The sequence below is a fragment of the Engystomops pustulosus genome, chromosome 5, assembly GCF_040894005.1.
Source record: "Engystomops pustulosus chromosome 5, aEngPut4.maternal, whole genome shotgun sequence".
NCBI classification, from domain to species: Eukaryota; Metazoa; Chordata; class Amphibia; order Anura; family Leptodactylidae; genus Engystomops; species Engystomops pustulosus.
Window position 1 is genome coordinate 80,776,261 of NC_092415.1, and position 18,786 is coordinate 80,795,046.

An 18,786-nucleotide genomic window follows, 5' to 3' on the forward strand; every position below is an offset into this window, starting at 1 on the left:
ACAGCACAATTCAACACAGTTTGCATATCAGATCTCTATAAACATTAACAAGTGAACCCCAGTCTCCCCAATGAGAGGGTCGTTCCCCTAACCTTTAATTGAAATAAAATATGCCCAGGTGTCTTAAATAATAAACTAGCTACACTTGCTTCTCTCTATCACTATGGTATAGTTGGTATACAGACACTCAGCTGTGACATTACGTCAACAGCACATAGCCCTATACAGAATGAGTATCTATTTTCATGTAGATATACTGTACAGTATTTCAATAGAAGTGGAGTTGATGGGAAAAAATTAAATCTTATTACAGAGAAACACTGCACCATGTTTTTCAGTTGAATTTGAAGCCTCTAGTGGTAAAATGGATTTTACTTTGAAAATGTAACTCTCCATTAGAACAACTTTTATAGTGTATAAAGTACTGTATATGTTTCTTGGATACAATGTAAAGGATTATCTTCATGTGGCTTACAGTGTACTGATTAACATTTACGATGTTGGTCTTCTCATCAACAAGCTGTTTCTGTTTCTGGCAACTATTAGGCCCCTTCTACACTTGCGAGTGTGATGCGCTCAACTTGCATCACACTTGCAGCAAGTACTGCCTGGATCTCCCGGCCTGAACGCTTCAAACCGGAACTGAACTCAGCATGTCAGTTCAGTTCCGGTTTGCAGCGTTCGGGCCAGTGCATCACACTCGCAAGTGTGGAAGGGGCCTCAAACTCTTTCCAGTAACTCAGCTGCCTACAGTCTACAGTACACACAAAAAGTTTGGACACACCTTCTCATTCAAATAGTTTTCTGTATTTTTATGACTATAAAAATTGATTCACACTGAAGGCATCAAAATTATGAATTACCACATGTGGAATTATATACTTAACAAAAAGTGTGAAACAACTGAAAATATGTCTTATATTCTAGGTTCTTCAAAGTAGCCATCTTTTGCTTTCTTGATTGGGTCCAGGTTTGGTGACTGGGTAGGCCTGGTCATATAGCCCTTGCACAGCCTCGAGGTGTGTTTGGGGTCATTGTCCTGTTGAAAAATAAATGATGGTCCAACTAAAAGCAAACCGGATGAAATAGCATGCCGCTGCAAGATGCTGTGGTAACCATGCTGGTTCAGTATTCCTTCAATTTTTAATAAATCCCCAACAATGTCACCAGCACCATCACACCATCACACCTCCTCCTCCATGCTTCACAGTGGGGACCAGGCATGTAGAGTCCATTTGTTCACCCTTTCTGCGTCACAGAAAGACATGGTGATTGCAACCAAAGATCTAAAATTTTGACTCATTGGACCAAAGTCCATTACTTTCCTTGTGTTCTTTAGCCCAAACAAGTCTCTTATGCTTGTTGCCTGTCCTTAGCAGTGGTTTCCTAGCAGCTCTGTTACCGTGAAGGCTGCCACACACAGTCTCCACTTAACAGTTGTTGTGGAGATTTGTCTGCTGCTTGAACTCTGTGTGGCATTGATCTCTAATCTGAGCTGCTGTTAACCTGCAATTTCTGAAGTTGGTGACTCGGAAGAACTTATCCTCTGCAGCAGAGGTGACTCTTGGTCTTCCTTTCCTGGGGCGGTCCTCATATGAGCCAGTTTCTTTGTAGTGCTTGATGGTTTTTGCAACTGCACTTGGGGACACTTTCAAAGTTTCCCCATTTTTCAGACTGTTTGACCTTCATTTCTTAAAGTAATGATGGCCACTCGTTTTTCTTTACTTAGCTGATTTTTTTTTTTGCCATAATACAAATTACAACAGTCTATTCAGTAGGACTATCAGTTATGAATCCCCTAATGGTTCCAACCCAATTTATAAGGCAAGAAATCCCACTTTAAATCTGACAGGGCACACTGTGATGTGAAAACCATCATCAAGAGAATGCCAAGAGTGTGCAAAGCAGTAATCAAAGCAAAAGGTGGCTACTTTGAAGAACCTAGAATATAAGACATATTTAAAGTTGTTTCACACTGTTTTGTTAAGTAAATATTATTCCAAATGTGTTAATTCATAGTTTTAATGCCTTCAGTGTTTATCTACTATTTTTATAACCATTAAAATACAGAAAACTCTTTGAATGAGAACGTGTGTTCAAACCTTTTGTCTGTACTGCATAGTTTTAGTAAGTGATTGAGAGAACATGGAATTGCATAAACCTCATTCAATATTCAGGTTTTCTGATGCAGTTTTTGATGCCAAAATAATGTGTGGTTCATAAAAGGAGAGAAAGCTTATGCCTTTGGATATTTTTTTAACACTTGGGGACTTTATCTGTATATAGCAAATACATTTTATTATAGCATTTATTTATTATATTTGTCCGAGAGAACTGCAATCTTTATGTCTGTGTTATTTTGTTCAAGGCAAACTTTTTGGGATACTCTGTTTATTACCCTTTTTCCATTTATATTTCGGATGAGGTAGTCTGTTTTTCGGGTCGTTTTTTTGGGTCCATACATAGGGGTATGTTATAACTGCATTATCCCCGTACCTTTAGACCTTGATCTCATGATGTGGAGCTTCTTGTCTCCTCACTTTTTATACAGGTTTTATTTATTTTAATACATTAAAACCTTGCGCACAAAAAATTTTTTTTAGTCTCACCATCTTTTGACGCTAATAATTAATTAATTCTTCAGTATATGGAGCTGTGTAAGGTAAGGCATCCAGAGAGCTTCCCCAGAGGTCACAGTGGGCAAAGAGGTCCGTCTAACTAGGGGTCGTCTGTAAGTCGGGTGGCCTTATGTAGGGGACCACTTGTTTTTATAAGTGTAATAGATACAGTAGGTTTACAGTTGTGTAAAGATAAATACAGTGTGCCCATTGTGAGAGCTATTTTGTGTGTAATCAGATCACATTGGCACAAGCTATTTGTGTAAATAGACATGTACATAACCTACAGAACCCTCAGTGCACATTACAAATATGTGCTTCACTTCAAACCTGTGGGTATAAAAAATGTCTGCCTTTTTGTAGGAGATTGGAAGCAAGAAAAGCAAGTGCCTTTAGTGTGCATACTGCTTATCCAGATAATTGATTTGATATATTAAGTGTTGTTTTCCCTTGTAAACCTTTCATCTACATCAGTTTTAGACACTCTTCAGAGGCTTTTATTCTTTGACCACTAAGATCATGTTGCATGAAACAAGCATAAATCTGACATGCAAGAACAGGCTACAGAAACCCTTTAGCGAATGAGGCTTCTCAAATGTCCTGCAGGCCCCTTGCTGTCAAATTACATCGAAGTTAGAATAGAGACCATTCCCTGTTGTACATCTGACGTCAAAGGGCTCACTGCATATAGATTTGTCAGTCAGCTTCTTAATTATACATGTTCTTTGCTAGTTTTCTGATGTTTGAAGCTTTTCCCATCACTAGCATGAAGAAAAAAACAACATAAGGAAGCCTTCTCTGGAGTTCATATTGGTTAGTAAACAGCTGTGATTTACACGAAGGAAACAGAGAACTTCTTGCAGCCTCATCTTTTGAAATCTCAGCAGAATATACATTTCCACTGAGTAAGCATTCACAATGAGTGCAGCCAATAAGATTTCCAAGACTTCACTGGTGAACTCTCTGGCCAAAAGGTATGATCCAAAAGCTATTCAAAATCAAGGGCCCACCAATATGCAGAAGACATCACAGATTCCCTTAGCCACAAAGACTCCAACAAGCATAAACATTATGGATACAAAGCTGGACTTTCTAAGCCACAAAATGGAAGCTATTTTGCTGGGGCACGACAACGTCTTTGAAAAGCTTGAAAATATTTCACAGGATATTGTGGATATTGAAAAAGACCTAAGAGTTCTCAAAATAGAAAGCCCTGAAGCTGAAAATATGCATCAGAGAAGTGACACACTAGAAGTTAAGGATATGTTTTTGGAAATAAAAGGACATTTTTTGGAAATGATCAGTCACCTTTCTTCAATAAACAAATATTCAGAAGAGCAAGCAAAAAGACTGGATGGTGTTGAAAAGATACTGCTTGGAACACAAGGAGTGATCCATTTTTTAATGGAGCAGATTAAGTTATCTACATTATTTGAGTTTTTCCATAAAAGACAATATTCACCACAACCTCCTCGAGTGGACAAAAAAATAAACACAAATGTAAAGAAAGGTAATGGGGGAAATAAGGGGAAAAACTGTATAAAAGTTATAGAGACCAAGAAGAAGAAAAAAAGAAATAAAAAGGTAAGATTGATCAACAATATCTGCACATTCAATATAAATAGAATCAAAGTTACATATACTATACATAATAATATTGTTATGTACTAGTAGAATAATCAAATTGCTATAGTTTTTATTTTATGTGTGTGAAATGGTTTGGACATGTTTTAGATATGCATGACAGTAAAATGGCATATCAGACAATAAAAGATCTGTAGCTTAGAAGTATTAGATTTTGTATTTCATGTTGAGTTCATAGCAATGTTTTTGGACCTATATACCTAAAGCCAGATATGCCAATTTTTGGACCATTTATTCAAAATTATGATGTATAAATTGGAGCATATTTATCAATCTGTTTTGGACAAAATCTGTTTTAAATTGTACCAAAAGCCTGTATGCAAGTATACATTATGTCACATTCATCTTCTGTTTTAGACATTTTTTTTAGAGGGGCTGCTTTACAGAAAGGGAGTGACCTTACAAAGCAGGAGTGGCCTAAATTGTACCAAAACAAAGTATGCCAGTAAACCAAAATCATTGCATGTTTTGTTTGCCATAAATTGAAGCAACAAATTGTAGGTATAGAGTTAGTGGACACTGTTAAACACAGTCAGCATCAGACACTTTTTTTTTAAATGTAACTTTTTATATTACGTTAATTGATCCACAGATCATGGACCATGCAGTCCATGCAGAAGCAAGATGTCCCTTTTCCCATAAAAAGGCAGTACCAAATTGTAATCTCAGTTTGGTGCTGCTGTTTTGTAGGGAAGCAGGGACTCCTTGCATCATGTATCACTATATTGTACAGAGTAGTATTCTTGACACTATGGTTGGTCTGTGAAACAGACAACTACATGGTCCCTGATTAATAGACTGACTACGGTTACAAAACATTGTTTTATCCATGTGCTATCTTTTTACTTAATTAAAGGCACACTGACTCATGTATTTTGATGGACATAGACATCATTGGGGGCACAATTACTAAGGGACGTCCGCCAGTTTTCTGACTTTGCAATGTTATTTTGGGTGCAAACTTCTTGCACAGGTATTTAAGTCCCCGCGCCACATTTGTGTTGCTCAAAACCGCTTGGTGGCGCAGCTGTACTATTCTTCATACACCACAAATTTCTATACTGAAGGGGGAATTCTGGTGCTCAGCCATGCCCTATGCTAAAGGTGCACCATAAAAAAGTGGTGCACTCTATCAGGGCAGTACAGGGAGCGCCAGATTCATGAAAAACGAGTGCCATAAATCCAGAATCTTGAACACTCTTCACACTACACAGGCAAACAGTTTGCACTGTTCTTAGTAAATATGGGCCAAAAGAGCAAATTTAATTACCCGATCCGGTCGCGATCCCCAATCCGGATGGTCCGAGGAAGATGAAGTCCGGCGTGAGTCACGTAGGTCGTGCACCCGATTCCCTGCATCTGTCGCAGGACTCCGCCGGAGTTCACCTTCTTCTTACCGATGCTTGTAAGTTCATGTCTTGCGACACAATTTGAATTTTAAATTCAAAGCCCGAATCTGTCGGGTTGTTCGAAGACCACGCCCCCTGATTTGCGCCGCATGAAAGTCGGGGCGATTGTGCCAAAATCCGATTGCGTGCGCGAAAAATCCTTCTAAATGTGGCACAAATCGGAAATCATTGGGAAACCCGACGAAAATGCGGTCCGCGGACCCATAGTAAATGAGTCCCGATGTGTTTTCCACAGATCTGTGTGGAGGCAGTAAATACAGATTCAACATGGTTGTCATCAGTGTGCCAACTCTATTAGTGGATCAGTTTAATCATGTAACACATTGAAGAGGATGAGAAAAGCTAGTGACATCATTTGCCAGTCTTACGCTTTTTTGGTGGATCTGCAAAAACAGATGAAGAAAAGACAACACAAGACCTGTTTTTTCTCACATATGCCTTTGCAATGCATCTCCTGTTTGCGGCCAGAGAACAACACATATTGGTGTGCAGGAAGTCATTTTCTTTGCACGGTCTAACTTTAAACACTATGGGGCAGATTTATCAAGCTGTCTGAAAGTCAGAATATTATTTGTGGCCCATGGCAACCAATCACAGCTCAGCTTTCATTTTACCAGTGGTCATGAATATGTGAAAGGGGAGCTGTGATTGGTTTCCATGGGCAACTAGAAATATTCTGACTTTTAGACAGCTTGATAAATCTGCCACACTCTTATGTGCTTAAGAAGTATTTCTTGAAAAAAGTATCACTGGTGTGATACATTCATGTTGATCAAAGCCATCTCTTAAAAAAAAACAAAAAACAGCTAGTTTAAAATGTTAGTCACAAAACTAAACTAAAATGTTTCCATTCAGCCAGTCCAGTCCAGTCTACTCTGCTGTCCTTTCAAGGCTTTGCAATTCCCTGTTTGTTTTATGTAAATCTTCTGCTAGCAGATGCTTTTTGAATTCAGAAAGTGGACATATGTTGCTGTACAGAGCGTGCCTCCTGTTAGCTTCCACGTGGCAGTGTAAATACACTCTTCCGGCTTACACTAATACAGTATATCACAGTTCAAAACCAGAATGATAATTAGGGTCTCTGCTCAGGGTCTTTTAAAAGTATTTTTCTCGGCTGTGCTGTATTCACATTGCTCTGTCACCAGTTCTATTAAACCTCACTTGCAACAATAGCACAGCATTCAGCACTATTGTTGCCCTCAAAACAGTGGCAGTAACAAGTGGCACTATAAAAAACCTTGACAGACACTAACATCCGCCACTACTGGCATCTGTGTTTGGAAAAACTCGGCACAGCTATTGTGCCTCCATTGTTAATAGAAACCACTGCAAAGCAAGTGAAAAATAAGTCCATGATCAGACATGAAGGTATTAAACACAAATCTGCAGTCATTTGCAGTTCAATATGATCTCATCACACAAGGGGTGGATAAAGATTACCAAGGCCCCTGGACTGTATGAATACTATGGCCCCTAGAAGTCTGGAATACATACATTTCCAAATATGATACCAGAGTCAAGCTTCTTGGAAAATGGAGGATGTGTCCCTTCCACCTGCTTTCAATCTGCAGTTACCTTTGGAGGACCTTTAAAGGTCCTGCGATCACTCTTTTGTACATGTATATAGAGAGCAGGTACAGATGTATGAGAATTTCAGTGAAGACTTGGGCCCCCAGCTACTGCCCAAAATGCCTATATTTCACTACTGCATCCCACATCATATGTTGGAAGAATCCTACACATATTGCTCAAATATGAGCAAATTCAGTAAATCAAAGGGGTCGGCCACTTTAGCTCATGGTTTTTGTAATGTGTGTGTATGTGTGGGGGGCAGGATATTAGGTCATTTACCAATACACATCTATTGAATGTTCTGCTTTGCTTCCATGAATCGGCAGATAGAGATCACATGACCCTCCATTTGCAGCCATTTTATGGACAGGAAGGTCTGGCCGATGAGGAAAAAGACAGGAGGCTTCATTTCACATATCAAGTATACTCGAGTATAAGCCTAGTTTTTTGAGCTTATACTCAAGTAAAAAAAAATATAGGTTTTTGTGGTAAAATTAGGGGCCTCGGCTTATACTTGGGTCCGCTTATACTCGAGTGTATACGGTAAGCAGAGCGGGACTTTAAATAGTTGAGTAAACAATGAAAAAAGGAGGGATGTGGAGTGGTCCCTGTTCACACTACATGTGTTATAGGTCCCTTAGTGGATATGGTTGGCAAATATGACATATATGTTGGAACATGGGTATTCAAATAAAAAATAGGCAAAAATGGTGCTCTATTCCTTTTGATCCAATAGCAGCATTAAAAATAGACACAAAATAGAAGTAGGAATGGCATTCACCATGTTGTCTTCGACAATTATTTAGAAATACTCACAAGGTATATTGTACATGGGGAGGGAGGGGAACAAAGTGCAGGAGATCACATTACAGCAAGAACTACGGCAATTTTGCACAAAAGCGCTTTCTCCGGTTCATATGTGTCAACACAACCATTTGGTACCGTTTTAGCACACATAACTTTATTTGATCACTTTTTAGAACATTTCTGAAAATATTTCATGAACTAATATTTTTGTGAAGTTTTTCGAGTTTTTTTTATGGCGCTCACCGAGCAGGTGCAATAATGTTTTGGAAAAATGTTTACAGACAAAACCAAATATTTTATTGTGATTTTCTGTATTTTGTACTTTTTAAAATATATATATGTAATGTTGGTGTTTAGGGGACTTTCACTTCATGCATTTTTTTTAATTGCAGAATTGCTTTTATTTACTGTTTTATTTTTTTTCCAAAAGAGTGGCTTGATCAAGCTCAATACAAACTTAATGCAGTGTGTTATGTAACTCTCGGAAAGGGGTTAAGGAACTTTTAAGTAAGAAGTAGTAATTCAGTAATTCCTACTATAGTCATGTTAGCAGCATCCTTTGTCTGGATGGGCGGAGCATTCATTCCGGGTAGGCGTAAATGTGAAAGATAGTCCATTTCTTATCTTGGTTTCATTGGTGAAACACTGTTGTGGGAGTAGAAAATGTAGTCCAAGCACACTAATATGCAGAAAACTGGTTTCTATTAGGACATACGGCCAAAATTCATGTGTGAACGTTTTCGGCTGGCGTAGCAGCCTATATCTTATCTTTATCTTTCCATTTATCCCTCTCTTCATCTCCACATTCCTTTCAGGCTCTCTCTTTTTACTCTCTTCATCATTCCTTTCCCCCTCCATTACATATTCTCTCTCCTTTTCATTTCTATCATTCTTCTCCATACTATTCCATTTATCATACTACTTTTCACTGTACCCGCTCTTGTTGTGTCCTATACGTACCACCCCAGCATTCCCTCCGCTGCATCCTCGTTCCCTTACACCCTCACACAGCCGTCTGCTCCTCAGCGTAAGATCGTAACCCTAAGATCGTGTCCCTAGTTACCTACAGTTACCTTCACTTGCCGATACTGGAAGTGACCTATTGCGCAAATTCCTGCCGGCCGCAGCGTGCACACAGAGCGAAGCCCGGCATTAATACACCTCAGAACCGGAAGTGACAACATTGCGCATTTAAATAGCGGGCTGCCCCATTATGCAGTAAGCACCATTACCTGAAGTACTGCTGTACTATCCCCAGGTGCCATCACGCTGCAAACCTCCCCATTTTCCTGTTGGCCTATGGTAAGACTATTTACATTCTAATATTTGCTCCCTTCCACCAGGATCTCCTCTGTGTTTCCAGCTTTACCTGAGGATCACTAACCTACATCTAAAAGCCCACTATACGTTTCCATGGATTCACTTGACTAGGTCCCACCCTAGGTCCCACCCTGATATCTATATACCAAAGCGTTTTGACTGTTGTCAGACAGTATACCATGTATGCATATTAATTATACATTGATTATACACTGTGCACGCATATTGAATTTATTTGTGTCTTTGTATTCATGTTACTATTGTGTCATTACTATTACTGATTAATCATTTTGTGTTCACTATTTTCAGTGTTTGGTAAAGGCTGGTAAAGGTGTTTGGCCGTATGTCCTAATAAAAACCCGTTTTCTGCATATTCGTGTGCTTGGACTACATTTTCTATGTATATTTTGGAGTTGGATCCCTAGTCCTCATGCACCCTCCTACTGATCTGATGTGCACTAAAACCTATTGCAATTTACTGTTGTGGGAGTATAAGTATGTAGTAGTCAGCTGCTTTTAGGTCTGCCCCTTGCCTTTCGGGAATAGACAAAATGTAAATGTAGGAGTGTTTTTAGGATGTTGGGATCCAATGGGAGTCCCTAATTTCTTGTCCATTAGATTGTTTTTCAGGTCTGCTGAAGGTGTGGTTTATGGTATTTCTTTTTGCAGCAATTGGTTCTTGAGGCAGGTGTGTTTTTGACATTTTTTGTGCATAAAGCTGATTAGCAAATTATACACTTGTTAATATATTACTACTATGACATCTCACAATGTATATATATATAAATGCCTGACAAGTACATGGTTCCTGCAAGTTTGCCCCCTTCTCCTCCCTTTTAATAAACAGTTCTTTTCTTCCAAGGAGCGCATGTGATAGTGCAGGTTTACACCCTTTTCGTTACGTAGGAGGTGAGAGCATCATATGATCTGAAGACATTCATCCGGTGATGTGTGTGTAACATTTTCATTGGGTAGCTATATGTATACCGTATATTGTTTGTTTGTTGTAAGTTAGGCTATGACTAAGTGCCATCTAAGGGCTCAAAACATGTCAGCCATATGTGCTATATGTGAAAAATGTGTTCATGTCTGAAGAATAAAGCTTGAAAACGTTTTAACACAGCGCTGCATTATATTTGTCCTTTCTTGGATTTATCTACTGGAGTCACCCCTGATACTACACAGTTTTATATTGTGAAAGCTATCTTTCTTTAGGTTCTTGTTTGTTCATTCAGTTGCATGGACTGAATTTATTATTACTACTAACCTTGAGACAAATTCAGCCCCAAATAATTTTGTCTCAGTATTTAATGCTACAGTGTGCCAAATGAAATCCACACCAATTGTAGTTGCAGTCTTCAGTATTTTGTTTCTGTATTTTAAGTGATAGGATTTTCCATAATCAGATGACTCCTACACAATATTACAGTTGAAGGACAGGTAAGAGATCATGCAAATATCTTTTTAAAAGACCAAAGATATCCCCTAGGCCAGGGCAAAGTTTCAGAATCCTACTTTAGTGAGCAGGCAATTACTAATATGGAAATCTGAAGCAGAATTTCACATTTTGTACTCAGCATATGAAAAGGATTTATTAAAATCTCACTTACTAAGATGCAAATGCATTGTCATTGGTAAACCACAATCTAATTTTATTAATTCAAGTCATTTACCTAAGATCACAAGATTTCAAATGTAACATTTTCCTGAGGGCCATAATTCCTGAAAGGATATCTATAAATTGAATTATTGATGTACTCTGCATACCTATTTATACAGCTATTAATCATAAGATCCATGACTTATTTTAACCTCAGTAGACTATTGTGAGGTTATTTGTGTAAATTGTAGTTTTTAGTTGTACCATTTTGTGTTTCCTACAGTTTTTTGATCATTTTTTATTCTTTCATTGGGGGAAGTGAGGTTACCAAAATCAGCATTTCTTTACATTACTTATTTGTATATTTTTTTATTTGCAAGATTTCTAATTGTTTTCTAAAAGTTTTCAATCCCCAAAGGTACACATGTGGCTGATTAAAGGAGTTTACCATCCTCATGTTATTGATGAGCTCTCGAAAGGATTTAGAATAGCGGCTAAGCTGCAGTTTCAGGATCCAGCACCCACACAGAGAAAAGTGGGCATCTATATCAATAACCTGGAAACCCCCTTCAATTGCTGGCACTATACAATACTTGTATATTAGATCATACTGTATATATATATATATATATATATATATATATATATATATATGTTTTAGTAATGAAAAACTAGAGGGAGATTTGTCAGTGCTTTTATGCCAGTTTCCTAGGATCTACAATTGTGCGGACATGTTCCTGCAACACTAGAGTGTTGCATAAATTCCTCATTGGTCCATGTACAGTTGCTTGTTAGACGAGTCTTTTGGCTCTGGTTATTTGTTTACTCTAATGTGCTATTGCTGCATTCTGATCCTTTGCTTGTACCTTCAACTACTCTGTTGTCTTTGTACCTCTTTGAAATCATGCTTTTTGACCCCGTGTACCTGCCTTGCTTTTAGTCTGTTACTCTTGTTTGTCTTTCTGTTCGCAAGTAGGCAGGGACAGAGGTTGTGGGCAGCGCAGGACTTGCATTTCTTCGAATGTCTTTAAAGACGCCCTGAACTTTTTGTTTTTAATTTTGAGCTCTGTGAAGGTTTGTTTTCTGTTGATAGGTAGCTTTTTCTCTGCTTTTATATCCAATATTGGTGGCGATAAGTTTTTCTAAAGAAATGTTTAATATAAAAAAGTGGTTACACATGGTGACATACTCCATTTCTTCTGCCTGCAAAATCATTCTATTACAAGGTACTGTTATCTCTGGTATTGTACAAAAGGGATCTTAACATGGCAGACCTGGGGTCTTCACTAGAGCCTTAGCTGCCACGTCAACCTATTTATACATTTGGCATTTTAGGTGTTAACCAATCAGGATTAAAAATCAGTTAAAATTCTGTCTACTGCAGGCATTATTGAACTGAATGACACAGCTAACATCCAACACATAAGGAACAGCCTTAGCTCCTAAGACCACAACCTACTTTCCATGCAAAAATGTACATGTATGGAAAATTTCTCTGAGAGGCTGAATAGAATGGAATATAACAAGGAACAGGATCTAGAAAGTTGATACACATCATGAAAGGCATGTGTAACCTTGGAAACAGGATCTCGTTTGTGAACCAAAATGTAGTTCAGTACTGGGGATTGATTAGTCATTGGCTTGTTTCCTTCTAACAACTGAAAATAGATTAACTCATAGTAATTAAAACATTAATTAGATGCACAAAGATAGACTTAAATTTTGTCTGAAGTTAAAGACTGTCCACTCTAAATTTACACCTCTTTTTTATTGTCTAACAATAGATAGAATTTTTAAAATGGACTAACATAGCAAAATAGATTATAAAAAATAAGATAATTATGGAAAAAAGGCAAGCAGAAAACATCAACATTTTTAAAGGGAACCTGCCACTAGATTTAACCCAATTGAACTAATCAGTAGGGTATGAAATTTGATTTCTAGAAATCCTTCTTTTAGGTGAATCATTTACCTATAAAAAGAACTCACCCAAAGTGATATTTATCTCAGAGTAGTCAAGTTTAGTAGTGCAGGAGAGTGTCACTTTAGGTGCCTCTATCTTCAGTTCTTTTGTACCTAGAAACATGTTTTTGGTGTAATATTAAATATAATAATCTCATATGTCAGATTCTTAGTTCAAATATACAATCATTCTGGCTCATCATGCCTACAAAAATTCAAGATACAAGAAAACGTCTTGGACACTGCTTTTTTTCTCATAGTTTTCTTCACTCTTAAATGGGTTTACTGGGAATATGGAGGTCTGATACAAAAACCCATAATGCTATAAATAAATTAATATAACAAAACTCACAAAATAGAGCTTAAATTGTTTAATGTTATGATTCACAAAATGTTTTGCGCTTTCTAAAGTAGGCAGTGATATAACTAAAATGGCCTCCACTGAAAACTACGTGTCCCATGATCCTTTAGTTCTCAGTTACTCCTTTTCCTTAACAGAATTTTTTGCTCTGTTGCCATAGTAATGATATGTAACTGCCATCACTGCACATTACTTCACTGAGATGGGTCTCACCATAACACTGGTCATACTGGATGCACTGCAACCAACTACATCCAAACATAGCTCACATGACCTACCCAGGCAGGTACAAGACATGTGAGGAGCGGCCACCTTCTGTACTGTGTATGCTCCATGCGGAGAAAATCACAGAGAAAATCAACTGACTGATTAAAGGGCCAGTAGCATTTAAATTCTTCATTACAGGGTATGTCAACAGCATTCTTCTGCTAAGGGGAGCAGCATTTTAAATAACAATTTACTATATATTAGCTTATATTTTAAGGACCCATTTGTATATGAATTATGCTTATTCCTGAAATACCCCTTTAAGATTGATTGATCTTCCGTTCCATTTTTAAAATGTATGCATAACTGGGAACCAGTGTTTGACTGGGGTACCTTGGGCCAACAAGAGGAATAGATTCACACTGCCCACTTTTCACCTGATATTAGTTTTTCATCAAAATATAAGCCAGAATGCTTCCTATGTTGCTGAAAAAATGTCATAATGCAGACCCACACTACACTAATACAACCACCATGATATAATAAATTGTTATGTGCCCATTAAAAAAAAATCTAAATGTAACATGATAAACTAGGGGTACTCCCCATGGCCTAAAATAAACTTTAAAATAATGCTAATGATCCAGACATTTTCTGGGGTTGTTAACAGAGGGACTCCATGCTGTAGCTTGACAGGCTGTTAGTCTGTGCAGAAGCACTTCCCCCTTCCCGATGTTTGCTGAAACTTCCTCTGCTGCTTTGAGAGTACCACAGGCAGAGGAAGGAGAATTGGTGTTGTTTCACTGGCTGCTACAATGAGCAAAACATGTCTCACCCACCCATTCGTGGAAGCAGAGTTCTTCACAGAGTTTGCCAGTTAAGGCCATCTTGCATGCGTGTGGCGACTTATAGCCATTGATGCTCCAATAGGGGATTCTGCGAAATCTGCAAATAAGTTTTCCTAGATGGGACAAGGAAAACCACACCTCTTTTGCTACCTCGTAAGGCAGTCCTCTTACTTATGTTCAAGAAGGGAGCCAGATGGGGCACACTGGACCGTCCTCTGACAACTTTCCGCCCTCCAAAACCTAAGCTGTAAAACCTGCCACCACTCATCATATATAAGGCTGACAAGACACCTTTCATTAGACAATGCCCAAATACAATATTACACTCACTAATTAAGCAATCAATTTAGGTCACGTCGCTTCTAAGTTTGTGGAATTGTTAGAACACAAGAAGGTTCATTAGAATTGAAGTTTTAAAATAAAAAAGGACATTGCTTACAAAAAATGCGTTTTCATACATAAAATAAACAGACATATAAGGTACATACAATGCAAAAATAAACATTTTGGAAAAATAAAAGGGATAAAAAACAGAACTTCATACATTTTGGGACCTTACAACTCTGATGCCTGGGGAAAGCAGAAACTGGCAATCTGCAATGGGAACACTTTCACCTAAGAAAGATTTCAACACCTCCCATAGCCCACCCCTGCCTGTGATGACATGAGGAAGATTGGGCATGTTAATGGATTTTTACGACCCAGTGTTTTATGACATCTTTATTCCTCAATCTTTATATGACAATATCTTGCGATGCCTACAATAGTGATCTTACTTCCATCATTTCCCTCATAATGTCCCTCACACATATATACTAATCATGATGATAACAGTAGTAATAATTTGGGAATTATTTATTTGCTCCCTGTTGTTGGGGTGCCATTCATTGACCTTGATACAGTAACAACAGAGACCTGAATGGAGTTATCAGGGAAAAGTATGTGGCTGAAATATGAATTATGCAACATATGTCTTTGATGTTGAAAGCACGATGGGGGTTTCTAGATTTGACCATCGCTATACAGAACATCACCTTTTACTTACCATGGCAATGGATGTTCATAGCATCCCCCAATCAAAGCATTAGGTATTATGATTTGGTTCCAGTAGATACTGGTTTTATGGCCCACCATCCTGGCCTGGTTTAGACACAAGTAAAGGAAGGGAGGGACACCTACTTGTACTCATAATTTTGATATTGTCCTATTATTATCACAACACATACCAAAATGCATGCAAGTATGTACTCACACATACACACACACATATATATACTGTATGTATATATTTAAATACAAATTTGAAATTTGCCTAGAAATAAACGCTGCGTAGGACCCTGCCCAATACATCAAGAGGCTGGAGCCCCTTGATGTATCGGGCTGCGAAAATGCAGCGGCGCACGAGCGCAGGCGTATGATAAATACAGCATCCCCTTCTGTGTGGTTTTTTAGAGTATTCAAGTCCTTTCCCAAATTGTTTTCTTTCCGTCTTCATGAATGCTGTTACATAACACTTTACAGTATAATCCTTCTGGAACAGACTGAAACTATCTAAGGCACTCTGAAGATTGATGTGAGTGTGGAGGCAGCACATTCCCCAAACACATCATGAGTGAACATGATAGGCTACTTAGTAAACTGACGTCTATTGAGGAATACTTTGTCCTCTGGAAAGTGTGTTATTGCACTCATCACCTCTCAAATAGTAGGAACCAGACTAGAGAATAATTCAATACCATTTCACTGGTCAGATGTAAAAAGGAACAGACAACTATTGTTCCCGAAGGATTTCCATGACTGAAAATGTTCTGTGTTAGTATTCTTCTAGAGCTGATCTGTAGCTGTGCTGCCCAGAAATAGGATTCCTTGTATGAATTAAAATTACAGATGTAGAGAAAGTGTTATATTTTGTGGTGGTCAGGCAAATCTTTGCCGGTAATTTGCATACTATATGTGAGAGATATGGGGGACCTGTCCGTCCAACCAGTACAGTATAATGCTTGAACTAAGTTTGTTTGAGGAAAGGAGATATATGCTATTGTGCAAACATAAACAGAAAAAATGTAAAATCATTTGTAGAGAAATACAGTGCCCCAGATATATTATTGTGTCTGCACCAGTTTTTGCATGAAAAAAAGAATCTTTGGAGTTTGCACACAGTAGTGGATTATAATATAGGCAGGGCCCAAGCTTTCGGCAGGACCCATGGCCACCCAAACCACCCACCAAATTTTATAGGACATCGACCACAAGGATGAATAATTGTAGACCTAGCACAGTGACATACTTGTGTGTCCCCCCTCTGACATGTAATGTAAATGAGATTGAGATGCTCCATGCCTTTTTTTTCTTAAAAATCAGACCGTAACCAGTGTCAGTGTGCTTGGTTTACAATCCTTCATCCTGGTGGTAGATGTCCTTTAAACTAAGAAGGGCCTTCACCCTTCATCCTCATACATCTGTTCCTGCTTTCAATACACATGTACACAAAAGCCATTTCAGAACTTTTGAAGGTCCTCCAAAGGTTCTGAAGCCTCTGATTGACAGCAGACAGAAGGGACACATCCTTCATTCCCCCAAAAGATTGATTCTAGTACCATATGTAGCAAGTGACTTCCAGACTTGTACAGGCTAAAATACTCATACAGCACAGGGCCCATGGTAGTCTTAATCCGCTGCTTGAACATATTTATTATGTGTTCTTTTGTCAATTTCACTGCATTTGGAATTTTTTTCAGCTTTTTTATACACAAATAACAAATCCCCATGCAATTCTGTAAATAGAAATATAAAAAGATACCGCTTTTGGAATGCAAGAAGTGAAACACTAAAAAAGAGTTGGGCCCTGAAGGCTATATTAGCAATTGACCGGCGCACCATGATGGTGTCACATTGGTGTCTTTTGTTCAAATGCATGTATATACAGGACCTAATGGCACCATGATGTATAGTTATGTCATAATGCATATAGGGGTTAACCTGTACAGCATTAGCTAGTGAGCACTGCATGTGGTGCAATACAGAAGGCCAACAATATCCCTACCTAACAAATATTAACCTCTTAATGACTTATCGGCTTTCTATGGTGGTCAGTAAGGGTATTTCTTCTGTCGCAACGTCTTTCTATTGCGGCACGTCAGAAGAAGATTGTGGGACATCGGGTACTGCAAGTGCATGGGTCGGGCTGTGACATCATAACCCCTTACATGCGGCGACGTGTAATTATGTCCCCTGTAGATCGGGTTCCTCCCCCCCGGTGAGCTTACCGGGGGATCCGATCCCACCTGCTGCTGCGCTGGGATCACAGCATGTACCCCAAGGCTGTCTGCTCCTCTTCACGCGCGGTTCCGCCTCCTGGCAGGATCCAGCATAAGTAACTCAGCATGTGCAGCATGCTCAGTTACTTACATTGTATACTGCAATACAAGTGTATAAGATGACAAAAAAAGGACATATTTGGTATCACCGCGTTCGTATCAATCTGTACAATAAATCTAAAACAATATTGAACCTGCTCAGTGAACAGCATTAAAAATACACAAAAACTTCCTGTAGATACAATTTTTAATCAAATACCCTAAAAAAAGAAATTCTAAAAAGTGATCAAAAAAAGTTACGTACCCTAATATGATATGAATGAAAAGAACAACTCTTTTTGCAAAAAATAAGCCCTCAACCAGACCTGTTAACACAAAAGTAAAGTAAATACAGAAGTGTATTTGTAAGTGTACAGAAGCGCCTGAAAAGTTGTCAATAGTAAAAAAAAAAAGGACGATTTCTTTCAATATTGATTTTGCTCAGTAAAATTGAGCAAAAATAAGAAAAACTATATAAATGAGGTATCACCGTAATCGTAGTGAACCAGAGAATAAAGATCAACGATCACTGTCTTTTAGTACTGATCTTTTTAAAGAATTATTATTTAAAATTGGTAAATCCTTTTTTATGATATCACAAATTTCTCTACTATTTCTATTTTAATTAGTAGAAAAAGTATTTTTTTATCATTATTCCTCTTCATTTACTTAGTATGTACACAGGGAGATAAAAGAGACTCTCTAGTGACATTGATCATATGTTTATTAGCACTATTGATATGCCACTTTTTATATCCTCATTCTAGATCTGATGGTAATTTCTCACATTGGGGCTCATTTACTTACCCGGTCCATTCTCGATCCCGCAGTGCATTGTCCGACGTTTTTCGGAGCTTGCCAGGATTCACTAAGGTTCATGCGCCCGATATCCACTAGGTGTCGCTGCTGCGCTGAAGTTCACCTTCTTCGTCCCAGTGTATGTGAGTGCTAATCTTGCAACACAAATTTTTTCTTTAATTTCGCATTTTTCTGAATCTGTAAGGTTTTCGTGTGAAAGCCAGCGCCAATGCACCACAATCCGATCATGTGCGGCAAAATCCTGGGGCAATTTGGCGCAAATC

At 38.3% G+C, this 18,786-nt stretch overlaps 1 protein-coding gene across 3 annotated transcripts in view; it reads left to right on the top strand.

The window, feature by feature from the left end:
• Positions 1–18,786, top strand: part of MYLK4 (myosin light chain kinase family member 4) — a 122,827-nt gene that overhangs the window by 53,871 nt on the left and 50,170 nt on the right. Inside the window, exon 1 of one of the 3 annotated variants that reach the window (XM_072152467.1) lies at positions 3,298–4,202. The exons of the other annotated variants lie outside the window; for them this stretch is intronic. Within the exon in view, the coding sequence (XP_072008568.1) occupies positions 3,537–4,202 (666 nt within the window). The 5' untranslated portion in view covers positions 3,298–3,536. Of the gene's footprint in view, positions 1–3,297; positions 4,203–18,786 lie in introns of those variants that run through there. 3 annotated transcript variants of the gene reach the window in all.